The sequence below is a fragment of the Panthera onca genome, chromosome F2 (genome assembly GCF_046562875.1).
Source record: "Panthera onca isolate mPanOnc1 chromosome F2, mPanOnc1 haplotype 2, whole genome shotgun sequence".
Classification (NCBI taxonomy): domain Eukaryota; kingdom Metazoa; phylum Chordata; class Mammalia; order Carnivora; family Felidae; genus Panthera; species Panthera onca.
The window spans coordinates 4,487,345-4,513,430 of NC_138356.1; the positions used below are offsets into that span (position 1 = coordinate 4,487,345).

Consider the following 26,086-nt stretch of genomic DNA (forward strand, 5'->3'; position numbering starts at 1 on the left):
ATAAATAAACGTTAAAAATAAAAAAAAAAAAAAAATTAAAAAAAAATAAATAAATAAAAAGAAAAACATGAGGGCACCCGGGTGGCTCAGTTGGCTATGCAGGATTTGGGCTCACGTCATGATCTCGTGGTTGGTTCACAGGTTTGAGCCCCAAGTCTGGCTCTGCACTGACAGCTGAGAGCCTGCTTGGGCTGCGCTCACTCCCTCTCTCTCTGCCCCTCCCCTGCTTGCATGTGCTCTCTCTCTCTCCTCCCCCCCAAATAAATAAATAAGCTTTAAAAAAAAGGAAAGAAATACATTATCAGAAACAAGTGCAAAAAGGGAAAATACAAGATTTAGAAAAAGTACATGGGAAACATTGATTTTTGTCTTCTCCTGGAACTAAAAATAGCTATTAGCCACTTGAAATAGTTTCTAGACAAATGTGAGGTGTAAGTAAATAAAATACTCCTGAAACTAATTTGGAGAAGTTTAAACAGTGTAATGATGGACGGCCCTGTTTTCTTGGTATGTTCCTGTGAGCACTGACAAGAACTCCCATGGGCCCTGAGTTATAATCCCTAGTTGGTAGCTGCTTTTAGCTGATTTTAAACATTTTAAAAATAAATTCTCAACATTGCACCAGCTCTTCATCTATGCTCGTCTTTAGAGATGGTCAAATATAGATGATAGCAAAGTCTGCTTGTCTCCAACAGGGACCTGGGCGGGTGACACAGGACGGGGAGAGCTCCAGGTGGGAAGGCACTCCGTCCCACGTACGTGGGGTGAAGAAGGAAACAAACCATCTTTTTGTGCACCAACATCTTGTTGAAACCGAGGGGATCCCCTGGAGAAGCGACGATCTTCTTAAGTACCTCCTCCCCGCCCCCGCACTACAGTATGAGTCTGCGCTCAGATAACACACGTCTACGTGCTGGAATTTGGGCCTCCGATTCTCTTCTCTTCTCTCCTTCATTTCCGCCAGAGATGTTTGTGTCTAGGCACTGATTTCCTTCTCTAAGCCTGCGATTAAGTAGCACATCACATAGCGTGCTTACAAGAGTGGTGGTCAACACAGGTGAAGCACTAGGTCAGGGTCACAACTGTCAGAAATCATGTTAATCCAGGCCAAACAGGGCAGTCTGCAGCTTTCATAGAAGGTAGGGCCTGCCCTACGTACAGTGCCAAATGGGTGACGTTTTCACCACCTCTCAAGTTTCATTTTGCCAGGTGGCTCCTTTACACATTCAACATATTTTATGTTGGCGGGCCCTCAGAGTTTGAAAAGAAGCGATGTAATCTGTCTTCTCTGCCCTGGAGGGACTTGGTCTGTCAGGGAGACAGTTAACAACCCTAATCCCATGCGGCATGTTCCCTGGTCAAGACGGGAAAAGGATCTCCCAAAGACTGGGAGGAAGGGAAAAGAGATGGAGACCAGTTCCCAGAGGCGAGCTCGAGCTGACCTCTGAAGACTAAGCAGAAGCAGGCCAAGCGAGGACAACGGGTGTCCATTCGTCGCGGGCAGAAAGAGCAGTGGGTACAAGGCCTGTTGGGTTCTTGCATCTCCGGACTTCCTGCTGCACCTTCCTAGAAACACAATCCACAGACTTTTTAATTGTCCAGGGGCTACACTCTGGTACGAATTTAATGAACCGATTCCCTGGTCCTATTTGGTCTGTGAGGGCATAACATCCCTGCAAGACAAAATGGGTGCTTTTCACTGGAGTCTTGGGTGATCTAACACAAGGGCAGATGGTGGCAAATGCTGGGATCTGGTAAGCTGTTGGGGAATCTAACTTTGGGATCCCTCTAGGTTTTTTTCAAACCATGTGTGCAGGCAGCTGCCTCTACTGATTACTCGTGGGGCTCCCAATCCAGGTGGCATTGGGAAATGAATTTTAAGATCTCTTCCTGGATTTGCAAAATGGCGGCAGAGTAGGAGGACCCTAGGCTCGTCTCGTACCACAATCACGGCTAGATAACTATCAAATCATCCTAAATACTCCAGAAATCAACCTGAAGACTGGCCAAGAAACTCCACAACGAAAGAGAGAGAAGAGGCCACATCCAAGAAGGTAGGAAGTGCAGAGACGGGGTTTAGAGGAAAAAGATTCTGGATGCTGCAGAGGAGGGTAGCCGTGGTCGAGGAGAAGGGCAAGAGAGAGAGGAGCACACAGGGGAATGCACAAAGAGAACATCTGCCCAAAGCCACTGGTTTGGGAAATGAGGGGGGCTGAATTTTGTGGGTTCTTGCGACCAGCAGGCCTTAAAACTCCAGTTTTAACGGTCAGGGCGCCTGGCAGGGATACAGCCCAGAGGGCACTGCCCTGCTCCTGGAGAGAAGGTGGGCAAACAATTGGGGGGTGGGTGGCGGACGGCATGGAAATAACGATCGGAGGAACACCTGGGGCACACGGTGGGGAGATCGTTCGCTGGTCTCACAGCGCACCCCTGACAGGCAGCATTCACGAAACGCCTCTCTGGGAACAAAGATGTTGGCTGACACCATTTCAATTCCCTGCCCGTCAGCACGAGCACAAAGTCACCAGCGCGGCACCGACACTGGCTGCCTAACTTGCTTACCCCAGGCCCCCCCTTACTGTGCTCTGGCAGAACTGCCCTTCTCAGTCAAGCCTGCCTCAGTCCCAGCATGGGGGGGCCCCTCGCCCAAAGGACCAGCACAAGCCCCTGCCCACCCTGGAGAAATATAAAGATAAGAGAACATTATGAAAAACGATACGCCAACATGTTAGACAACCTGGAAGAAACGGGCAAGTTCCTAGAAACATACAAACCACCGAAACTGAAAAAGGAGAAACAGAAAACTTGAACAGACCTATAAGCAGCAAAGAAATTGAATCAGGAATCAAAAAATTCCCAACAAATAAAAGCCCAGGGCCAGATGGCTTCCCTGGGGAAATTCTACCAGACATTTAAAGAGTTAATACCTATTCTTCTGAAACTATTTCAAAAAATAGAGGAGGAAGGAAAACTTCCAAACTCATTTAATGGGGCCAGCATTATCTAACCAAAACCAGATAAAGACTCTAGTAAGAGAACCACAGGCCAACATCCCTGATGAACGTGGATGCAAAAATTCGCCGTAAAATACTAGCACATCGAATCCAACCATACATTAAAAAAAAAATCATCCACCACAACCAAGTGGGATTTATTCTTGGGCTGCAAGGGTGGTTCTATATTTAAAAATTAATCAGGGGCACCTGGGTGGCTCAGTCGGTTAAGCGTCGCACTTCGGCTCAGGTCATGATCTCGTGGTCCATGAGTTCGAGCCCCCGTGTCGGGCTCTGTGCTGACAGCTCAGAGCCTGAAGCCTGCTTCGGATTCTGTGTCTCCCTCTCTCTCTGCCCCTCCCCTGCTCACACTGTCTCTCTCTATCTCAAAAATAAATAAAACATTAAAAAATTAAAAAATAATAATAATAATAATAAAATAAAATAAAATAAAAATTAATCAACGTGACACACCCCAGTAATAAAGGAAAGGATAAGAACCATACGATCATTTCAATAGATGCAGAAAAAGCATCTGACAAAGTACAACGTCCATTCATGAAAAAAAAAAAAAAAACCTCAACAAAGGTTTAGAGGGAACATACCTCAGCATAATAAAGGTCGTATATGAAAAACCCACAGCTAATATCATCCTTAGTGGGGAAAAACTAAGACCTTTTCCCGTATGATCAGGAACAAGGCAGGGATGTCCACTTTCACCACTGTTATTTAACGTAATACTGGGAGTCCTGGCCACAGCAATCAGACAACAAAAAAAGGAAAGCCATCCAAATCAGCAAGGAAGAAGTCAAACTTTCACTATTTGCAGATGACATGATACTCTATACAGAAAACCTGAAAGACTCTACCAAAAAACTGCTAGACCTGGTATGCAAATTCAGTGAAGTCACGGAATACAAAATCAATGTACAAAATCTGCTGCATTTCTATACACAGCTAATGAAGCAGCAGAAAGAGAAATTAAGGAATCGATCCCGTTTACAATTGTTCCTAGGAATAAATCTCACTAAAGAGGTATACGACTTATACTCTGAAAATTATAAAACACTGATGAAAGAAACTGAAGATGACACAAAAAAATGGAAAAACACCCCATGCTAAGAACAAACGGTGTTAAAATGTCTATACTCCCCAAAGCAATCTACGCAGTTAATGCAATCCCTATCAAAATACCACCAGCATTTTTCACAGAGCTGGACAAGCAATCCTAAAATTTGTATGGAAGTACAAAAGACCCCAAATAGCCAGAACAACCTTGAAAAAGAAGAGCAAAGCTGGAGACATCACAATTTCAGACCTTGAGTTATATTACAAAGCTGTAGTGATCACAGCAGTATGGTCCTGACACAAAAACAGACACAGTGATCAACAGAACTGAATAGAAGACCCAGAAATGAACCCACAACTCTATGGTCAATTAATCTTCACCAAAGCAGGAAAGATTAGCCAATGGCAGTCTCTTCAACAAATGGGGCTGGGAAAACTGGCCAGCAAACTGCAAAAGAATGAAACTGGACCACTTTCTTACACCAAACACAATAATTACTTCAAAATGGATTAAAGACCTAAGTCGTAAATGTGAGACCTGAGACCTGAAACCACAAAAATCCTAAAGGAGAACACAGGCTGTAACCTCTCTGACATCAGCCATAGCAACTTCCTTCAGATATGTCCCTTGAGGCAAGCGAAACAAAAGCAAAAATAAACTGTATCAAACAAAACAAAACAAAACAAAACAAAACAAAAAACAACTTCTGCACAGCAAAGGAAACAATCAGCAAAACTAAATGGCAACCATGGAATGGGAGAAGATATTTGCAAATGACACATCTAATAAAAGATCAGTATCCAAAATACATAAAGAACTTATGAATCCCCCAAAACCAATAATCCAATTAAAAAATGGGCAGAAGGCACAAATGGACATTTTTCCAAAGAAGACATCCAGATGGCCAACAGACACATGAAGAGATGCTCCACATCACTGATCCTCAGGGAAACCCAAATCAAAACCACACTAAGATACCACCTCACACTTGTCAGAGTGGCTAAAATCAACAACACAAGAAACAAAACGTACTGGTGAGGATGAGGAGAAAAGGAACCTCTCGCACTATTGGTGGGAATGCAAAGTGGTGCGGCCTCTGGAAAAGAGTATGGAGGTTGCTCGAAAAGTTAAAAATAGAGGGGCACCTGGGTAACTCAGTCGGTTAAGCATCTGACTCTTGATTTTGGCTCAGGTCGTGATCTCACAGTTTGTGGAATCAAGCCCCACATCGGGCTTTGTGCTGACAGCGTGGAGCCTGCTTAGAATTCTCTCTCCCTCTCTCTCTGCCCCTCCCCCATTCATGCTCTGTCTCTCAAAATAAAGAAATAAACTTTTTTTAAAAAGTTAAAAATAGAACTACTCTACGATCCAGCAATCCCACTACTAGATATTTACCCAAGGAATACAAACAGACTAATTCGAAGGGACACACGCACCCCTACGTTTACTGCAGCATTATCTACAACAGTCAAACTATGGAAACAGCCCAAGTGTAGATGGACTGATGAACGGATAAAGAAGATGTAGTATATATTTACAATGGAATATTACACAGTCATAAAAAGAATGAAAACTTGCCATTCGCAATGACGTGGATGGAGTTAGAGAATAGTATGCTAAGCGAAATTCGTCAGAGGAAGACAAACACCATATGATTTCACTCATTTGTGGAGTTTAAGAAATCAAACAAAGGAGCAAAGGGGGGAGACAAAGAGAGAGAGGCCAACCAAGAAACAGATTCGTAACTATAGAGAAGAAACTGGTGGTTACTGGAGGGCAGGTGGGTGGGGGGCTGGGTGAAATAGATGACGGGGATTAGGAGGACACTTATCATCATGAGCACTGAGGGACGTACAGAATTGTTGGACCACTATATCGTACCCCTGAAACTAACATTACACTGTCTGTTAACTATACTGGCATGAAAATAGAAACTTAAAAGAAAAACTCCCCACCCCCCCAAAAAAATCTGTGTCCTTACCCTTGGAAAACATTTACCCACCGTATTATAGATATCTATCCTATCATATCCAGCCATTAGCGCTTTGCAGTATTTGAGGTTAAATGAGGGCCTTTGGGTTCTGCTTGTTAAAATAAATGAAGTTAGAAGACTTCGGATTTTTTTAAATACGTTTAGCTGAAATCAGGTTCATATTTTTCTTTTTTCCATTTCAAAATCCAAACATATTTTTTTTCTCCTACTCAGATAAGAATCACTGGGAACGGAACGATCAGTCCAAACTGATCAGTCTGGAACAGTCAAACAAGATGATTTTTAAACATAACCCTGTTTTTCACTGCATAGTGTGGAGTCAGACAATAAAACCATGTCGTGTCATCTGTTGTGGCTACTCAGTCGCCTGAAAGAAAGGCAGACTGTTGAAAATGCTTAAATGTCTCGTGTCGCACTTGGAAAAGTTGCCATGATTCGAATTTTGGTCAGATGTGCTTCATTTTACGCAACAGCAAGAAGGAGAATTGTGAAACATATATGCCTCCCATGTATCTCAAGAAATCGTTTATTGTATCTCACAGTGGAAAGGATTAAATAAAGAACACACCGTGATGTTTCAATTCGGTCACTAACCTATTTGTTTTTGATAAATAGTTCGATAACTTAAACCCGAGTCACTGCTATGGGCTGAGTTCTTGATTCCCCTTCAATTTCACATGTTGAATCCTTAATCCCCAGGGTGCTGTTGTTAGGAGGCGGGGCCTTTGGGGAGTACTTAGGTCACGAGGGGGGAGCCCTCAGGATAGCATCAGCGCCCTTGCAGGAAGAGACAGGAGAGAGATGGTCTCCCTCTCCGTCCTGTGAGGATCAACGAGAAGGCAGCATCTCAACGGACCCGAAGAGGCCTTTCATGAGACATCCTGGACCTCTCAGCCTCCAGAACTGTGAGAAATAAATGTCATTTCGATCACCCAGGCTAGGGCCGCCTGGGTGCTTCAGTTGGTTAAGTGTTCGACTCTTAATTTTGGCTCAGGTTATGACCTCGTGGTTCGTGAGACTGAGCCCGGCATCGGGCCCGTTATGACAGCACGGAGCCTGCTTGGGATTCTCTCTCTCTTTCTCTCTCTCTCTCTCTTCCCCAGGGCCCCTCCTCTCCATCTCTCTCTCTCTCTCCCTCTCTCAAAATACATACATAAACTTAAAAAAACAAATCACCCAGTCTATGGTATTTTGGTACAGCAGCCTGAGCTAACACAAGCACCTTAAGTAAGTTGACCACTCCACCGAATAAGCGACACCTTAAATTGAAGGCAATAAATTAACACAAACATCCGGTTGCTCAACATCCACTGTCTCCTGAACTGAATTTCTGTAATTCTCACCATCATTGTAACGTTTCTCTCTCTCTCTCTCTCCCTCTGGAGCCAGAAACATCAGACTCATTCCGAGCCTGGGCTGGGACATCCATCTGCCGCAGCCGTGATGGTCTCCAGATGCCTTGGCTCTGAGGCTTGAGGCCTCTGTCCTGCTGGATTTTCTCCCTTTCCGATAAGAGGGTCTGCACCCTGCCTCGTCCATCTGGACCTCAAGCTCTCAGCTACGTTCTCACACTGACGTGCGATGGGCCGCCTCCCCTCGCCTCCCCTCGGAGCTGCAAGGTCCAACGAAAACATACCAGCCCCCCCTCTCTCCCGTCCTTAATCCTCCCGCACGACTTCCCATTCCCCTTGCCTACCACTCACACGAAGCATCCCCGCCCTCTAGACAACAAATGAGAACAACGCGATCCCTTCGACCTTCTTCTCTTCCAACATCTTGGAGGCACACGTGGGACTCTGCTATCTCCACTTCTGCCGGGTTTGACCACCCTCCTCCCTCTTGAAATACCGACAATACTCCTCTCTGGGACGCCTCCTCCTTCTTCGGTGGCCGTGTTCCTCTCGGACTCCTCTCTCTTTTCTCCCCAGGGGCAGCATGCCCAGCACGGGGTGGAGTTGTGCAGTGCACAGACCTTGCAACCACAGCTGGTGGGCCGGGCTCCCGCTTACATCTGTTCCCCTGGCCTGCGGGGCTTTCCAGAGTTGTAGCCTAGGCTGCCTTTGCTCATTCTACAAGCGTCTCCTGGGAAATTCCATTTCCTCCTGGCTGAGTTAATGCACGCTCTTCTTCCAGGGACTCTCAGGGCTGCACCCCTGGCCTCCCGAGCTTACTGTATTTCTGAGCCTCTCCCGCCAGGATGCCCAAGCAAAACTCAACAAGGTTTCTCTATTCAGCTTTTCATATATGCAGGAGCTGTCCAACCAGAACGGGAACCTCAGCTTTGCCACCTCGTGTGGTAACTACCCCCCTAAAAGCTGCCATTGTGCGGTGCTTTCCTTCATCTCACATAGAATCTACAGGAGGGACTGAAATGCAGAGCTCAGTGTAGAAAACACTAGTCTACTCCACTCATTTAATCAGCACAGATCGCCCAGGTACAGACCATGGTAGGAAACCCCCCCACAAGATCACATGGATCCTGGCATCACTCGGCAATCATGCGTCCCCATTTTGCTGATGAGGATACCGACACTCAGAGGGGGACGCTAACACCTCCTTGACGGAGGCCAAGTTCTGAAATCTGGAAAAGCCGGCCTATCACTCCTTAATCCTTGCAGTCTGGCTTCTGCTCCCCAGCTGAAGCTGCTTTTGCGAAGTCATCTGCACCGTCCGAGGGTCAGGCTGTCCTTCAGCGCGCAAGCTCAGCGCCGCCGTCCCTGGGTCCCGCCACTCCGGGAAGCGTCGTCTGCCTTCCCTGCGGTGGCCTGGCCGGCTCACTCTCCCCCCTTCAGGGGCGCGTTCCCGTCACACTCCTCTGCCCTGCAGTTTCCCTGGTGGCTTAGGGGAGTGCTCAACGTCACAGATCTGCATCTCCGGGTCAGGTCCCCATAACCACCCGCTGCACTTCAACTGTTTGTCCCACGGGAGACCTCCAAAGTAACACGCCCACATGGGACTCGTTTCTCCCCTAAACTAATTCTCCTGTAGGTTGGCTTGAATGAAGGGTGACTCCCGGGGATCAGGGCCGGGCCCCACCCTGGACAGTGGGGCCGACAGCTGGCGGCTTTTCCCCCTCCACACCCCTGACCTTGCCCTCTCCTCACTGTTCCTCCGCCCCAAATCCTCACGTGGGCTCCACGAACACTCACCGCCCCTTCTAGAACAGCCTCTTCTCGTTCTCCTCTGAGGACCGGGCTGTCCTGAGTCACGAGGGTGGTGAGGCTGCACGGCGTTAGGTCCCCAAGATGGGAGGCACGTGCCGAAATAGCGTACCTTGACTTACGAAGTGGCCAATGAAATGGGAAATGCGTTTCAACTTTTAGCTCCATTTCTCTCCCCAACAGGTCCGCAACCGGGGGGAGGTTTGAATTTAGATGCAGTTCAGTCGGGGCCCTCATGCTTCCCTTCAATCGGGCCAAACGGGGGAAGCATCCAGGGCGCCCAGGCCTGCTCACCACCGGCAAGTGATAACTCAAAGCCAACAAGTTACGTCAGTTATAAAAAAGTTATGAAAAATTCTGTTTCAAAGGTCAAAGTAACCCCTGAGGGTTAAATTAAAAAAAAAAAAAAAATCTAACTGGATTGGAAACTGGAAAGAGCTGAAGGAATCCTATTTTCTTCTCGGACAAGATGACATTTTTATCAGCTGGATAAACGCTTTCACGACCGAACGTGTCATTTTCCCACTCGCCACCCCCAGCCTTCCTCCCGAGGTTTGTCTTCCTTGGAGGGCAAGGCGGCTTCATACATAAAGGAAATACCTCAATTAAATAGTTAAAACTTCACACTGTACATACTGGTGAATTTAAAACTTTGGGGGAAATTCTCATTTTTTCCATTTTTCTCGTGAAACTGAGATGGTTTTTTTAGAGTCCGTTTAATCACAGTCTCTGAGTTCCACTGATGCTCACTCTTTCACTCCCGGAAATTCTAAGAACATCTTATTTCTGAACCAGCGACTGAGATTCCGGAGGTACAACCTCATGACCCGGGGCCAAAGTAAAATCAACGAAAGCTAAGCAGGGCTTCTGGCTATTGAACAGGCACTCCGAAGGTCATTACTAGAGATTTTTTGTTTGCTAATTCCAATTCCAACTCTGAAAGATTTGCTCTGCTAAAATACACTTTGAGGAGTGACAGTTTCCAAATGGTAGTGGACCGGGGCGCCTGGGTGGCTCAGGCCGTTGAGCATCCAGCTCTGGATCTTGGCTCAGGTCGTGATCTCACCGTCCATGAGTTAAGCTCTGTGTCGGGGCTCTGTGCTGACAGGGCGGAGCCTGCTTAGGATTCTTTCTCTCTCTCTCTCTACTCCTACCCCACTCTCTCTCTCTCGAAATAAATACATTAAATAAATAAATAAATAAATAAATAAATAAATAAATGGTAATGGACTGTTTGCTGATACTTGCTTTGAACACCCAATGATCTCTTTATAGATGGAATTAAATTAAAATGGGGGGGGGGGGGAGTAGTTCTGTGTTTTTCCATACTTGAAACACTCATTAGCCATAATCAGTCATTAAGTATAGTGAAGTTTCCTTATCTACGGTTCAGAAGAATATTTTCTGTATTAAGGTTAAAATTTTCACAACACGTAAAGGCAAAATCAAGAAAATTATACTGCCGCTCAGGAAATTTACCAAGCACTCTGGCTACGAATCATGCGACATGTTGTTGCACCGTTCCCACTGTCACAATGACCACACACATCTGGGCGTGGTTTGACAAAAACTCCTGATGCTGCTGCTAGGGGGAAATCTGGCCAGGTCCCCTCCGCCTCGGCTTTCAGAGGCTGATTGGGTTTTTCTTCTTCAGCATTTTTAGCTTGATGCAGTTACTCGCGTACTTTCATAATACTGCTCACGTGACCATGGAATCCCAGGTCACCTGATCTGGGGCCCAAAAGAGGTAGAGCACCAAGTTTCGAAAACATCACATACATTTTTTTTTTTAATTTTTTTTTTAACGTTTATTTATTTTTGAGACAGAGAGAGACAGAGCATGAACGGGGGAGGGTCAGAGAGAGAGGGAGACACAGAATCTGAAACAGGCTCCAGGCTCTGAGCCGTCAGCACAGAGCCCGACGCGGGGCTCAAACTCACGGACCGCGAGATCGTGACCTGAGCCGAAGTCGGACGCTTAACCGACTGAGCCACCCAGGCACCCCGTCACATACATTTCTTGGCCTTTATGCCATTTTTCTAATAAAGGTCGCAGATGAAAGGTCCCGGGATAAAAGGAATCCACAAACGCGTGTGGTGGGGCCTATATGCTGTTGTGTTTCATAAAAAACAAAACAAGACAAAAAACAAGCAAACAACTTAATTATCCTCTAAGATGTAAAAGTTAGGGACTTTCATTTCTGACTTCCGCATCTTCTTAAAAATATGGCAAGCTCATTAACAATAGGCCCACATTCCCACAGGGCAGCCACGAGCTCAGGAGCTGGCCGGCCCAGACCGCTGACCACCTCTCCCTCCCCTCCCTCCCCGCATACCCCGCCCCCCAGACCCAAGCCGAGCTGTCCCGCACACGACTCACACAGTAGTTTGCCTTTACTGTACCAACCGGTTTCCTGTAGGCCTTTGGGTTTGCAGCTCCTGACCTTAATTGTAAATATAATGACAGTGAACCCTTCCGTGGTGCTTAGTAGGACCAGACACCTTCCTAAGTATTTGACACGCATTATCTCATGTCATCTTCAGAATGACCCTAGAGGGTGAACACCGTTAGCGTCCCCATTGAATGGACTAGGAAACTGAGACAAGGAGTGGAGAACTCACCCATGGCAACACACATTTCATCTGCAGGGCATCTGCCTCACGGGCAGGCCTGGTCTGGAACCTGAGAACTACTTTATTTCTACATGGAGTGGAAGGCTCTTCGAAAGTACATGCACAGTGTTGGGGCGCCCGGGTCTGTTAAGCGTCTGACCTCAACTCGGGTCACGATCTCACAGTTCATGGGTTCCAGCCCCGCGTCGGGCTCTGGGCTGACAGCTCGGAGCCTGGAGCCTGCTTCGGAGTCTGTGTCTCCCCCTCTCTCTGCCCCTGCCCTGCTCGTGCTCTCTCTCAAAAATAAACATCTAAAAAAGCACATGGACAGTGTGCTTTCAGTCCTGCCCATTACATCCAGAAGAGAGTGTCTGAGTGCTCATTTCTTCTTTGAAACACCAAAGAAGCAAAATCTTAGGTCCAGGTTGGAACTTAGGTGGCCTTTTCTTTAAGTCCATGGCACTTGATGAGACAAGCCGTCTCCTCGCCAAGATTCTGTTCCTGTCAGAAACCGTTCCTACAAAGTGACACAGGGATGGTGACGAGGACGAAGGCCCCTCTGGAGCAGTGCTCTGACTGGCTGCACAACGCAGGGGTCCCAGGCTCAAGAATCTGTCTTACTGGTTTTGAGAGTAAGACATATTTTGGTATTTGCGAGCAAGGAACAAAAGGCTCATTCAAAATTCCTAAAAGCACGTGTGGCAAATCTCTCTCTCTCTTGCTACACAACCACCAGCCACTAGCTTCGACTTTTCATTAGCAGGCTAAAATCCTCATTTCATGATTACAGCCAACACACACACACACACACACACACACACACACACACACACACACACGGTGCTGATCTTATCTCACATCTCGAAATTCCGGGAATCTTAGGCTATTTCCCCTCTGCCCAAGAATGGACTTGGAACGGGGAAAGGAGTTCCCTCTTCCACGGACATGACACAATCCACAAAAACTTTACCAGGGAGAACCCTTCAAATCTGTCCTTTCAGCGATTTTCCTTGTCTTGTGATGTGAGGCTTGAAAATTATAGTAACAAAAGATCTGCACTTCACACGTATTATTTAATTTAACCCACACGTCAACTCTACGACACAGGCTTACTATCGCCATATTGAAGAGAAGGAAGCGGAACTGGAACCCAGGCCCACCTGATTCCTATATCGCGGGTTATTCTACCATCCCAGAATGCCTCCCGGATGCTGATTAGTCACGGCTCCGGAAGGCTTCCAAGCACTCTGCTCTCCTGGTCCATTCGGAGGGACCGCCCTGGAAAACCAACAGTCCCTCAAGGGCCTGAGACTGAGAACGTCCCCCACCTGAGACGCCCAACGCAAAGCCCAACAATGAACAGAAAAAATCCAGGTCGCCCGCACATAATGAATTGGAAGCACATTCCGAAGCCACGTCGGTTCTTTCCAAATGGGACAGATACATGCTGACCTAATTAGGAGTCTGAAAGTTTCTGGAGGAGAGGATGAAAGGAATAACCTGAGAACCTACGCAGGAAAACTCCTAAACAAAGATGAAAATTCTCAATAGCAAGTTCTGGAAGATGCTGGAAAAGAGAACTGCACCCGGTGCAAATACATTTATTTCAGCTCATCCTCGCTCCCATTTTCTAGTCCCACAAAGCAGAATCATTAAGTTGTCCGAAAAGCGGCAAAACCCTCTCCCGGCCGGGAGCAGGGACCGCATCAGGAACCCCAGTTCAAAGAGGAGCGCTCGGTTCCGGCAGAGGGCAACGGAGCGGCGCTGCACCGGCATCTGTGTGAACTTACAGGACTGTCGTCTGCTGCGGCACCTGAGGAATGTGATCCAGCATCAAGTGCATGCAGCGGACGGTGCTCTTCGAGCAAAGGCACCGGCTAGGGCAGGGGAGCGCGGGCGGGCACCACACGACCAGGAGGAAGCAAGTGGTCCAGCAGGGGAGTCTGGGCGCCATCGCTCCATCCGCTGCCGGAAGCGAAGCGGCGGCGGCGGCGGCGGCGGCTGCCGTGCGGGGCCCGTCGTGGGGAGCCCGGCTTGGGAGCCCAGCTACGAGCGGCTCCCGGGGAAAACTCCGCTTCTGGCCAATCCAGGAGCGGGGAGATCACGTTACAGGGCAGGGGGCGCCCGCCGCCTCTAGGGGGCGCCGCACCCCCCCGAGGGCCGCGGAGAAGCTCGTCCCCGCCGGAGTCGCTGCGGGAAACGAGCGTGCGCCGCAGGCGGCAGAACGCAAGTGTAGAGCTTTTCCAAAGTGGCTTCCACTGCGCGTTACGTAAGCCCGGGCCTCCGGGCCCCGAGCTGTCTGTCCTTCTGCAGCTCAAGTGGATTCGTGATGTACTGAACCAGTGCACAACGGCTTTCCTCTTTATCCGGTAATATCGCCAAACCCTAAAGGGCAGGCAGGGTTCTAATTCGCTGGTCTAGGCTCACATTTTCCTGTGCTTCCGGAAATCGGTTTCGTTGCCTCCTGCGCATTCCACTCCTGGAAACCCAAAGCACCTCACTCTTGACATTCAAAGCAGCTACTTCCGATTTCCTCCTTGAGTATTTAACGTTCAAGGCTGTATGTTTAAACCGCGAACTCCTGTACCAACGCGCAGAGGGGACAAGCTGATAGAAAAACAAACGCGCAAAGTACAAGGCCGAGCCACCTCGGGTCCGGGTGCACCACGGCCGGCCGGAGCCTCATTTTTCGGGTTTAAACGGCCACGGGTCCCTGAGGGAAGTGGCCCTGAGTCACGGGCCGGGACAGACTTCAATGACCACGCCTTACACACGTGCTTTTTTGGTCACTCTAAGCAGGTATTCGGGAAAGGTTTTTGGTTTTATCCTTAAAGCTTTCAAACAACTCTTCCCCCTGAACTAGCACTTTAAAAAATGTCAAAGTAATAGAAAAACACATGAAAATGTGGGATGGTCCCACCGGGGCAACCATCCCAGAGAACCAGACTGGCAGGCAAATCTAGTCATTGCAGGTCTAGTTTGGTCAAACTTTATCAACCTTACGAGGAAAAATAAATTCACTCGCCTCCTTTCCAGTAAGTTTTCAGTCCCTTTACATTCTACTGCGGGTGAATACTGCCCTCTTTTGGCAAAATGTTCAAACTTAAATATGTGGGGTTTTAACATTATTTTTAAAATACAAACATCGGAAGAAAACAATGTCCGTGAACGAGAAGGATTTTAAAGTACACTTTAAGCATGCTGACGTTGTTCATGTGTATTTTACTGTCTAAGTCTATCGCAATAAACTAAAAAAGCAGATTTCTTTTCAACCCCACGTCTTACAATAACTATGCTCTTACCACCCATGTTTGTGACTTGGAGGGCTTGGATGGACGAGGCATACAAATGTGTGCGTTTTCAGTTCAAAATACAATATTAGCTTGTATTCATAGAGCATTTTTTCCAGGATGGACTATACACTTTCTATAGGTTTCCTTAGAAACCCAAGCTGCCATTAAATGAGACTATGTACCCATTACCTCCCACGAATACAGGGCAAAGAACCGCAAGCAAGGCACAGAGAACGACGTGCATGACACAGCCAGTACAGGCTGTAGATTCTTTCCCAGAATGCCTTGGAGCAACTCCCTTGCAGAAAACCATTAAGATATGTCAAATACCATGAACGTTTTCAAAAATACATCGATGTGCTAAGTGAAAGACACATACAAGAGTCCAAAAATGAAGGGAAAATGAGAAGCTGGCAAGGTAAGTAAACACAGGTTGGTTCAGCTTCAGAGTATTTGCTTAACCAAGTAAAATAAACAGATTTGGGGGTAGACGGGAAGAAGAAAAAGCCCTTTCCTAAGTGGACCGTCTGGTGGAAAACCTGTATTTTCATCAAGTTCATGAAGGACGAACTAGAAACAATCCACTTTACCCCCTTCCCCCATCCACCCAGAAAATGCAAGGAAAATTGCCTTTCACACTTGAGAGGGGGAGGGAGTAAAACAAATCTCCCTGGAGGTATAATATCCCCAAATTAGCTTTTACATGAATTTCCTACCTGAGTGGTCTGAAAACCTTAAAGAGGTCATGCCCTAGTAGTGCTTCTGGCTTAGTCAAAACCCACAAAATGTAAGAGAAAGTTATAAAAGCCTTAGAAACATAGTGCACAGGGACACCTGGGTGGTTCACTCAGTTAAGCGTCTGACTTCAGCTCAGGTCATGATCTCATGGTTGGTGAGTTTGAACCCTCTATCAGGCTCTCTGCTGTCAGCGTGGAGCCTGCTTTGGATCCTCTGTCTCCCTCTCTCTGCCCCTCCCCAACCCTCGTGTGCACGCTCCTTCTCTCTCAAAAATAAACATTGAGAGAAAAAAAACAAACATCATGCACAGAAGCCCACCTCATAAGAGTTCAAGTATATATGGAATATAATATTAGGACCTGTAGGTTTAGAGAAATGAATGTATAAATAGCAGAAATTTATAAATAAAGAGCAGAAAATTATAAAAACAACCAAACAGGTTTGAAAAAGAAAAATTAAGACATTAAAACCCAACGTAAGGGTTTAACAGCAGATTTAAGGCAACGAAAGAGAGAATTAGTGAGAAGATCAATTTGAAGAAATTATTTTAAATTCACTGCTGAGAGACAAAAAGTTCATCAATATTTGTAAGGAAAAAAATGGCCAGTTCCAGAACTGATGAAAGAAAAACACTAACCCACACAGCTACGAGACAAATACCAGTAGGATAAATGAAAAAATTCATACCAAGGCACATTTTATGAAACTAGAGAATTAACAATGCCAAGACAAGAATATTTTCAATGTCAGGACAAAAATCTTTAAAGTACAAAGATAAAAGACAGATAACCTTCAAAGGAATGGCTATTGGTCGACTTCTCAACAGCTGTAGTGAAAGCCAGAATGTAGAAACATAACTCCACTGTTCTATGGGAAATACCATTAATCTAAAATTGTGCGGTCATACTTTTCAAGAAGACGAAATTTTTCCAAACAGGAAACAACAACAACTAAGAATTAGCAACCTACAGTCTTTCACTAAAAGAAATTTTAAAAGATGGGGGAGCCTCGGCGTCTCCATTGGTTAAGTATCCAACGATTCATTTTGACTCATGTCATGATCTCACAGTTCGTGAGTTTGAGCCCCTTGTCCGGCTGGGCACTCACAGCACAGAGTCTGCTTGGGATTGTCTTTCTCTGTCTGCCCCTCTCCCCATTCTCAAGATAAACTTAAAAAAAAATGGGGGTGCCTAGCTGGCTCAGTTGAGTGTCTGACTCGATTTTGGCTCAGGTCATGATCCCAGGTTTGTGGAATTGAGCCCTGCATCATCAGGCTCTGCTGAGTGTGGAGCCTGCTTGAGATTCTGTTTCCCTCTGTCCCTCTACCCTGCTCGCCCTCTGAAATTTAAAAAAAAAAAAAAAAAAAAAAAAAAAAAATTAAAGATGTATTTTAAGCAAAAGAAAATTGTAATGACCTAAGACCAAAGAAAGTATAATGAGCAGAAAACAAAGTGCAAATGTGGGAGTAAAGCTAATGGCATACTTTAGGGGCTTACATATTTAGAAATAATACATACAATATGTTAGTCTGTTAATTTTGAAGCGATGACTTCAGAGCTGAGGTGTCCTACGTGCCTTGCCTCACTTAGGAAGAGAGGGTAACTTCAGACTTTGATAAATTAGGTGAGTGTTTTAAAATATTGAGCGGGGGGGGGGGCGGGGAAGGAGCACACATAAACAGGAATGGACAAAAACTAAGAGAAAACAATTATCCTTTAAAAAGAGGAGAGAACAAAAATATTGAAAAAGGTGTATAGCACAAAATACTCGGTACTAATATTTAAAATGAAAGTAAATGGATGGATTGCTTTAAGTAAAATTCAAACTCTAATTTTTTTTAAGAGATTCAGCTATATGTTAATAAGAAACATCGCAAAAATAAGGATATAGAAGACATTGAAAGTAAAAATTTTAAATGCTACATAAGTATCAAACCAAATGGACTTTGAAGAATATAAAAATATAAAAAGGGTTCCCACGTACCATTAAAGGTTCAAATCGCCAAACGGACATAGCAAACCTAAAGTGTAGTGTCATCGTATCAAAATATACAAAGCAAAAATGGAGAGAACTACAACGAACTGACATTCTACCATCAAAGTGAGAGATTTTGCTGAAAATCACAAAAGCACAGAAAAAATGTTTACATAGACTGTATTAGATTTGAATACAGTCAAAAATTGACTCAAATGACATTTACAGAACACTATACTGAACAACACAATATGTATTCTAAGCACACCATGCCATTTATTTAAAATGACTTTGGGGCACCTGGGTAGCTCAGTCAGTTAAGAGTCCGACTTTGGTTCAGGTCATGATCTCCAAGCTTGTGAGTTCCAGCCCTGCATCAGGCTCTGTGCTGACAGCTCGGAGCCTGGAGCTGCTTCGGATTCTGTGTCTCCCTCTCCCTCTACCCCTCCCCCATTCATGCTCTAAAATAAACTTAAAAAAATTTTTTAAATGACTTTATATGGGCAATAAAATAAGAAACAAGGCTGTTCTTGTTCATTGCTTCTATTCAACACTTACAGGAGGCCCCAACTAGCATATATGCAAACAAAAACAAAATCCAAACAAAACAAAATCCAAAGGGAAAAACAAACTGTCTCTACAAAGACGATTTGGTTATCTATGTAGAAAATTTAGAACAATCACAACAGTGTTTTAAGTAATGTTCAAAAACCAATACAGAGCAAACATAATTTTAATAAACATTACAACAGTATTGAAAAATATAAAACATGTACACATAAAATCTGAAGATGTTTGAAACAAAATTGTGTACCTTTACTAACACACTTAACAAGATGTAAATAAAAGAAGTACCATATTTATGGATCGGAGGACTCCGTATCATAAACATGTTACCTCTCACATAAATTGATCTATAAATTCAGTGTGATTCCAAAGGAAATCCCAAAAGACTGTGTGCATGTAATCTGAGGGGCTGGCTCTAAAATGGTTATCAAAGTCAAAAGGTCCAAGACTGGCCAAGATAGTCCTGAAATTTAAGTTGAAAGGACTTACCCCACTAGATCAAGAATTATTGTAAATCTGTAGTAAGACTGTGCAATTTTAGCACAGGAATCCATAAATGACTAATAAAACAGAAAAGAAAATCTGGACACAAAGCACAAACATATGAAAGCTTAATTTATGAGAGTTGAAACTGCAGATCAGAGGAGGAAAATGGGACTTGTCAAAAAATGGTGTTGAAACAGTTGATCAACTATGTAAAAAAAAAAAGAACTTATTATTTCTCGCTTTATGCAAATATCAGTAGCAGGTGTACTACAGACTTAAATGTGAAAGACAAAAATCACAGAACTTTTGCGAGAAAATACAGGCTCGTATTTTCATGATCCTGGACTGAGGCTGTGTGAAGGTGAATCTCGCACAATTAAAATTGAAAACGTGGGGGTGCCGGGGTGGCTGAGTCAGTTGAGCGTCCACTCTTGATTTCGATTCAGGTCATGATCTCATGGCCACGAGATTGAGCCTCACATCCAGCTCCATCTGGGCATGGCGGCTGCTTAAGATTCTCCTCCCTCACCGTCTGCCCCTCCCCTACTTGTACCCACTCTTAAAAAAAATGGGGGACAGGGGCGCCTGGGTGGTGCAGTCAGTTAAGCGCCCGATCCTTGACCTTGGCTCAGGTCGTGATCTCACGGTTTGTGAGTTCAAGGCCTGGCATCGGGCTCTGGGCTCTGTGCTGATGGTGCAGGAGGGCTCAGGATTCTGTCTCTTCTTCTGTCTGCCCCTCCTCCACTTGTGCGCGCACGCACACAACTTTCTCAAAACAAAAAAAACTCTTCATTTTTTTAATTGAAAATTTTAATTCACTAAAGACACCACAAACAGAATGAGAACAGAAACCGCGACCTAACAGAAGAGATTTGCAATACACGTAACTGACAGTGGGTTAACAGCCAGGAGACAGAAGGAACCCTGAAAGCCAATTTCTTTAAACCATTTCCAAAAGACTTGAATAGAAGCTTTACAGAAAGGAAACCGGAAACGAAGAAACACTCAGAAAGGTACGAAACCTCCATAACCAGTAACAAAGCCTCTGTAACACTTCACACTACTAAACACGCACAGATCGCCATCAGACGCAGGTGAGGTCATGGAAGAGCTGGAACATGTGAACATGGCAGGAAGGCACACGCTGTCCGGCTATGTTGCGCCACCTAGTGAAGGCGAATGCAAACATGCTCTATGGTCCAATGCCGAAGAATGCCGCCGACCAAAGCAGCTGACGTGACAACGAATGTCCATTGACAGCAGAATGAGCAAATAGACTGAGTCTGTGGGTGCTGACTCAGCTGTATACAAAATGGAGCGATCTCAGAAAGGCAGTGTGGACCGAGACAGTCACCTGCAGAACAAGAGTAGAGCTCCACTTGTGAAGTTCAGTATGCATGAGGCCGAGTGATACACTGTTCAGAGACACGAACATATGTGGTGACGCTATAGCAAAGAGCAAGGTCGTGACTGACACAAAAGGAATACCCCCCAGGGGAATAAAGAGGACACTGCGAAGGGCACCCAGGTCACGGTGATGCCAGTAGTCAAACCCAGTAGTAGGTACACCCGTGTACTTACATGTACGCTGAATTATTCTTCCTTGTGTTTTGCATATATCTTCTAAATATCCTTCATATATACCTAATACTTTATAAAATTTAAAAAAAAAAGCCTACACCGTCTTCAAAGGTGGCAACACTCCAAAGGAAATGAGATGTTCAAATACAGACAGTGAACCGTATACAATAATTCAAGCATATATCCATTGGTATAGAGATTTCCTAAATTAGGAAGAAAATGCCAGGCTACTAGAGAACAAAACTGAATTATATGCAACTGCTTATTTAAAATAACGTTCCGAGTCTTCCCATGAATGAACAGGCTTTGCTTCGCTTTTGTCCTCTCAAACAGCTAGAAACCAATACTTAACATTTTTGGTGTTTTAACCATGACGCATGCTGTTTTAATGGCATTTTTGTTTATCAGGACTAGAACCAAATGTATCAACTAGTAAGAAGTGTAGACTTAAACTGTCTTCTTGGTCGTTATGTCTTGAGGTTTATCAGGTGCTGGATGCTATTTAAAGTCCTCTCCATCTAGCTGTCTGACTTCGGAGACTCGTGCTATCTCCCTAGCCCTCCTCTCTACAAAAGAAAAGACTAGATTATTTCCAGTGTTTTATCTGGCTGTTAAAATCCCATGAATATAGTCCTCATCATCTTCATTTAATTTTACCTTTCTTTGCTACTTTTTCCACCTATAAAGCGTAATTATTCACACCCAAGTAACCATGAATTCATTAAAAAATAAACACGAACCCAAAATATTCTTGATCATTCTACTATATTCCCATTAATAAAAGGGCTTTCACTTTAATTTTCATTTATTTCTACTTCTTTATTTAAAGTCAATAATAAAGTCACAACTGTAAAATGGATGCATTTAAAAACACAAAAGATACATTTCAATGACAAAAATATGTAATGGCAACGAAAACCTACTGTATACTTTGCCAAGGTCCACAGAGTAAAAGACCATGTGAGCAAGTCAATCTTCAAATATATCCTTAACAAAAACTCTCTTCTGAATAGTAAAATCATCATTTAAGAATATGTATGTTTACTATCTGGACACGAGCTCCAAAACCGACAGAGTGAGTACGGAGAGGGCGGCCGGGGTGGGGGTGGGGGGGGGGGTGCTGGATAAAAACAGGGGGGCACCAGGAACAATACTAAACTTCTAAAACTAACATTTAATTTAAAATAAAGTGACCGTTCCTAACAGATGACAATTGTATCAACTATTTTTTTTCCTTGATAGAAATGAGATGGGACATTTCTTAACCGTAACAGCTTAGCAATCATCTAAAAAAAGAAAACAATTGCGGAGATAACACCCAACCCCCCAACCCCTATCACCTAGCCCTAGAGTCACTGGTATAAAACAAATACCTTCCATGAAATTATCTTTCCCATTACTAAAATACCCTCATTTACTTGAGATAATTCATACTTAGAATATTTCAAATGCTCATTTTTAAATGTGTAGAATTACCAGAGCTGAGATTTTTTAAACCAACTATGTATTACTAATAGTTGAATCTTTGAAAAGAGATAATAACAATCCTTTTACTATGTAGCAGTTGGGTTTCCTTAAACATAGTTGACCAACTACGGGGAACAGGGATGCTGGTGGTAATAAGAGATACACTCAAATTTTTCCTTTTAAAAAATACATAATCCATGTTACATGAAGTAGTAAGTATGTTCCATTGTGTACTTTCTTAACAAGGAATGACTATTTTCAGGCCCTAGTGGGAAGAAAAGGAACAAATCAAAAATGGCATTTACTGTTGTATCGCTGGTAAGCTATAATTAATATTCAAATGACGGATAGTTTAAGTGTGTGATATTAAGAAAAAAGTGATAATTAGAACTTCACCAAAAGCAACAACAACAACAACAAACAACCCACACACCGTGAGAAAGTTAAATGAGCACAACATAGGTCCCAAAGATTACACTATGATTCTGAATTGGATTTTCAAAACAAGAGGCATCTGCATACAATTCCTGTGAACATCTCCTACACTACAAAGATGAGTTTCTTTCTGAGGCTCGCTCAGTCCTACCTTGTCAAAGACAAAGATTCAAATGAACCAGAAGTTCCATTTGCTAAAGTGCACCTGCTTCTGAGAGCAGCCCAAGAAAGGGGCCGTTACTCATGCTCACTCCCTACCTGTCTGTCGTATCGACAGTCATACAGAACAGTGGATTTTTTTTTTAAACCAAACACTTTACACAGTGGACAAGAGAAAAACCCATCCCAAACATACTATCTTCTAAAACTCCAGAGAGTAGGATAACCTCATTGTTTTTAAATACTGAAAATGTAAAGGGTCCATACAAATCAAGAACTGTATCAAGTATATACTTTTTATTTAATATTCACTTGATGTGCTCTTAAAATCTCTAGGAGAGAAGCAGATATTTTCCCATGTCTTTTGGCAATAGATTCAAAAGCAAAAGTAGCAGTGCCACTGAACTCCACGAAACTTTTTTTTAAAGCTAAATTATTCAACATCTGTATTGTTATTGCACTCATAGATTGCCCGGAATACTACAGCAACTCAACAGTAGTGACCGCAACCGAAGTAAGGTGAGTGGGTCTACACAGCATTTGATTTCCTAATTCGCTCAGAAGGTTTTCATAGAGGAAAGGAAAAGAACTGCTGTTCAAAAACCAGTATATGCTTAACAATTATGTAACCTTCTATAAAATGAAATGTAAGCCTCAGCACTACAAATCTGTAAGGAATCAGAAAAGGATTTACGGTATACAAATCTTGAGTATTGTTGTATTCCACTCTTGAAGTCACTCTGAGTTAAAACAGCCTTTTTTCCAAGATTTAAAGAAAAATATATTTTATAAAAAGGGATTCTTTTTAATTACTGAATACATCATTTTTATTACTAAGACAGAAACAAGTTATACCTTTTCCACTATAGTTCGCTCTGTGGAAAGAATTCGCTCTCTTTTAACTCCTAACAAATGCTACATTTTCAAGACTAAAGGAATTATCAGTAGGCATTCTTTCTTCGTGATCTAAGTTATTTTTCTCTAAAATATGTCAAGTAAGCCTTTAAAGATTCAGGGAGAGGGAGTTTCATGATTTTTTCTCTCAGTAAATTCTGAGGTGGTTCCTCTGGCTTCATGGCATCGCCGTGGTCTTTCTCGTCCTCTTCTTTGTTATTCTCCTCCATTTTCTCATCCTCCTCACTGTCTAGAGGCTGAGGGATAAGCTGATTACCCACAAATACGTAAGTATTGATTCTCTGTTTAACCCTCTTTCTTTTCCTTTTGGGTGGAGCCCTCTGAGGAATCCCCTTGGCCTGTATCTCATCATTTATGAAATTTCGAAGTGTACGTCGGATATAAATGCGAGCCAAGTCTTGGAGATTCCGGACGGCACAGGGAGCTAAAAAGAAGAAAAGCGCAAACAAAACACACACACAGAACACATAAAGAAGCAAAACATTACACACTGCTCATTTCTTCACAGAACAAAATATTCCTTAGCAAACGGTAGAAAACACCCAGTATAAAACCTCTTCTTTTTCTAACAAAGATTTCAAAGGTGCTCTCTATATGCCACACCACCATTCTCAATTCTGTGGAAAGCGGGGAGGTATCTGTGTGTAGATATGTGTGTATGTGTGTCCCCAGGTATATGCATGAATATTCTTTGAAAGAGGAAGTACGAACTTAGAAACGGGTGCCGTAAGAATGAAGCAGTTAGGGGATAAGAAGAGAAGACAGATTTTATACCACATATATTTTTTTATATTTTTGATGTTGAAAACCATACAAGAGAACGATCTATTCCTAAAACTCAAAGGCAACATTTGAACGACCGCCTCAGTCTGAGCTTTAAAGCTTGTGCATGTGTGTACATACACACACACACACTTGGACACACACACACACACCGAGTTTTCCTCTGTAAATCAGTAAGTACAACTTAGGCAAAGGCCCGCCAGAAATCATGCTGTATACAATGTAATAGGCCAAAACGGGCCAAAACACAGATTTCCTTCAGTTATTGATGTTGGTTTCTAGCAAATACAGTCGGTCCTCCGCTCCCATCTCCCACAGATCTGCAAACCCTTAAGCCCTAGAACACATACTCTTCCTTGTAGCCTGCTCTGTTCCAATGCTTTAGACACAGAGAAATTAATTCTCTCGTCCCACGTGAAATTCATTTCTCCTAGTCGCCATCCCTGTGGAAATAAAACTACCATCAAGGAGCCTTCTCAAATGCCTAAACGAAACAAAACATAACCCTCCTCAAACAGCACTAAAAACTCTCCATTTATGTTTTCTTTCTTTACTTTTGGTACTCTTTTTCTGGATACTTCCCTTGCAAACTTTTTTGTTATAACTATGAAATCTTGCCTTCTGTAGGAACTCTTTGGTGTGTGGCCTCCCTCTACCATCAGACTGTAATTGGCCCCCTTCTACCATCAGACTGTAAGCTCCAGGAACGAGGGGCCGTGGCACTTCCTCCTTGTGCTCCGTACAGGGGCCTGCAGTACTAGAAGTGCACAGTCTATCACCCTGTCCAAGGCTCCGAGTGCTTCCTTCCCCGAGACCCTATCACGGACTGGATACACGCTGCAGCAAGGGACAGGGTTTTTGGTAAAACTCCAGCATGGGAGGCCTTTCTAGGCTGGTTCAACGATCCCTCAGCACACACCGAAGTGGCCCACGACAAAATCTTTTCTTCAAACTTTTTTCAAGTCCCCTACTGCAATCTGAAATAGAAAAGAATTCCCAAGGGCCATACTGGGCATGTTCAACTAAAAACCCTTTGTTCTACTGTCTGGGCCTGCTCCCAACTATCCAACACGGAAACTGAAACATAACAATTTGAGTTCAAGTCCTGCTTCTGCCATCCATGACTTTTGTGAACACTGGTTAAGTAAAAACAGATGGGAAATCTCATCTCTTATATGTTAAAATGTGTAAACTACCACCTGTTCTGCTTATCGCCCAAAATTGTTAAGCTGTTTCACAGTCACTCAACAACCATGTGTTAAACTATACGCCAGGTACTATTAAAGAGCTCGTTTAGATAGAGTGAACGATTTAGACTAAGAAAGTCCCTGCTCTTATGGAGATTATATATTTGGGGGAGGGATAGATAAGAAATAATTAGGACCAAAAAAAGAAGATATGAGAAAAAACACCAATGACATACAAAGTAACATGGGGTATGGCTACTTCCGACTGGGTAGTCCCAATGGTCTCCCCTAGGAGAGGCGTGTCTGAGCTAACATCTAGATGATACGAAGAAACAGCTGTCTGTAAATAGCTTCATGCACAGGGAATGGCGAAAAACACTAGAAGGTGAATGAGCTTAGCATGTCCAAAGAGCTGAAAGAAGGCTGGTGTCAATGAAGTTTAGAGCAGGAAGCAAACAGTAAGGGAGGTGGTCGGGGTGATCTTGCAGGCCCTGGTAAAAAATGTGCCTTGTATCAAGGGTTTTCAAAAGGCAGGGTCATAATGCAATGAAAATGACACTGAGGGTCCGCTGTGGAGTATGGATCATAAAGAGAGGGAGCAGGAGCCCAGCGGGAATACTCCAGTAATCCACCTGAGATCTGACCACACTGTGATGCAGATTAGAGTAAGGG

The 26,086-nt window shown here is 44.1% G+C and overlaps 2 protein-coding genes across 7 annotated transcripts in view; both read right to left on the reverse strand.

Moving 5' to 3' along the window:
• PXDNL (peroxidasin like) overlaps positions 1 to 14,538 on the reverse strand; it is a 419,548-nt gene extending 405,010 nt beyond the window's left edge. The window contains exon 1 of one of the 4 annotated variants that reach the window (XM_060610502.3): positions 13,620 to 14,536. In XM_060610502.3, the coding sequence (XP_060466485.3) occupies positions 13,620 to 13,783 (164 nt within the window). In that variant the 5' untranslated portion in view covers positions 13,784 to 14,536. Of the gene's footprint in view, positions 1 to 13,619 lie in introns of all 4 variants that reach the window. The other 3 variants (XM_060610501.3, XM_060610500.3, XM_060610509.3) reach the window with 3 other exon arrangements.
• A 6,723-nt stretch (positions 14,539 to 21,261) lies between these two features.
• PCMTD1 (protein-L-isoaspartate (D-aspartate) O-methyltransferase domain containing 1) overlaps positions 21,262 to 26,086 on the reverse strand; it is a 68,027-nt gene continuing 63,202 nt past the window's right edge. For all 3 annotated transcript variants that reach the window (XM_060610517.3, XM_060610521.3, XM_060610522.3), the window contains exon 6: positions 21,262 to 23,868. In XM_060610517.3, coding sequence (XP_060466500.1) covers positions 23,501 to 23,868 — 368 coding nt within the window. In that variant the 3' untranslated portion in view covers positions 21,262 to 23,500. The remainder of the gene's footprint in view (positions 23,869 to 26,086) is intronic.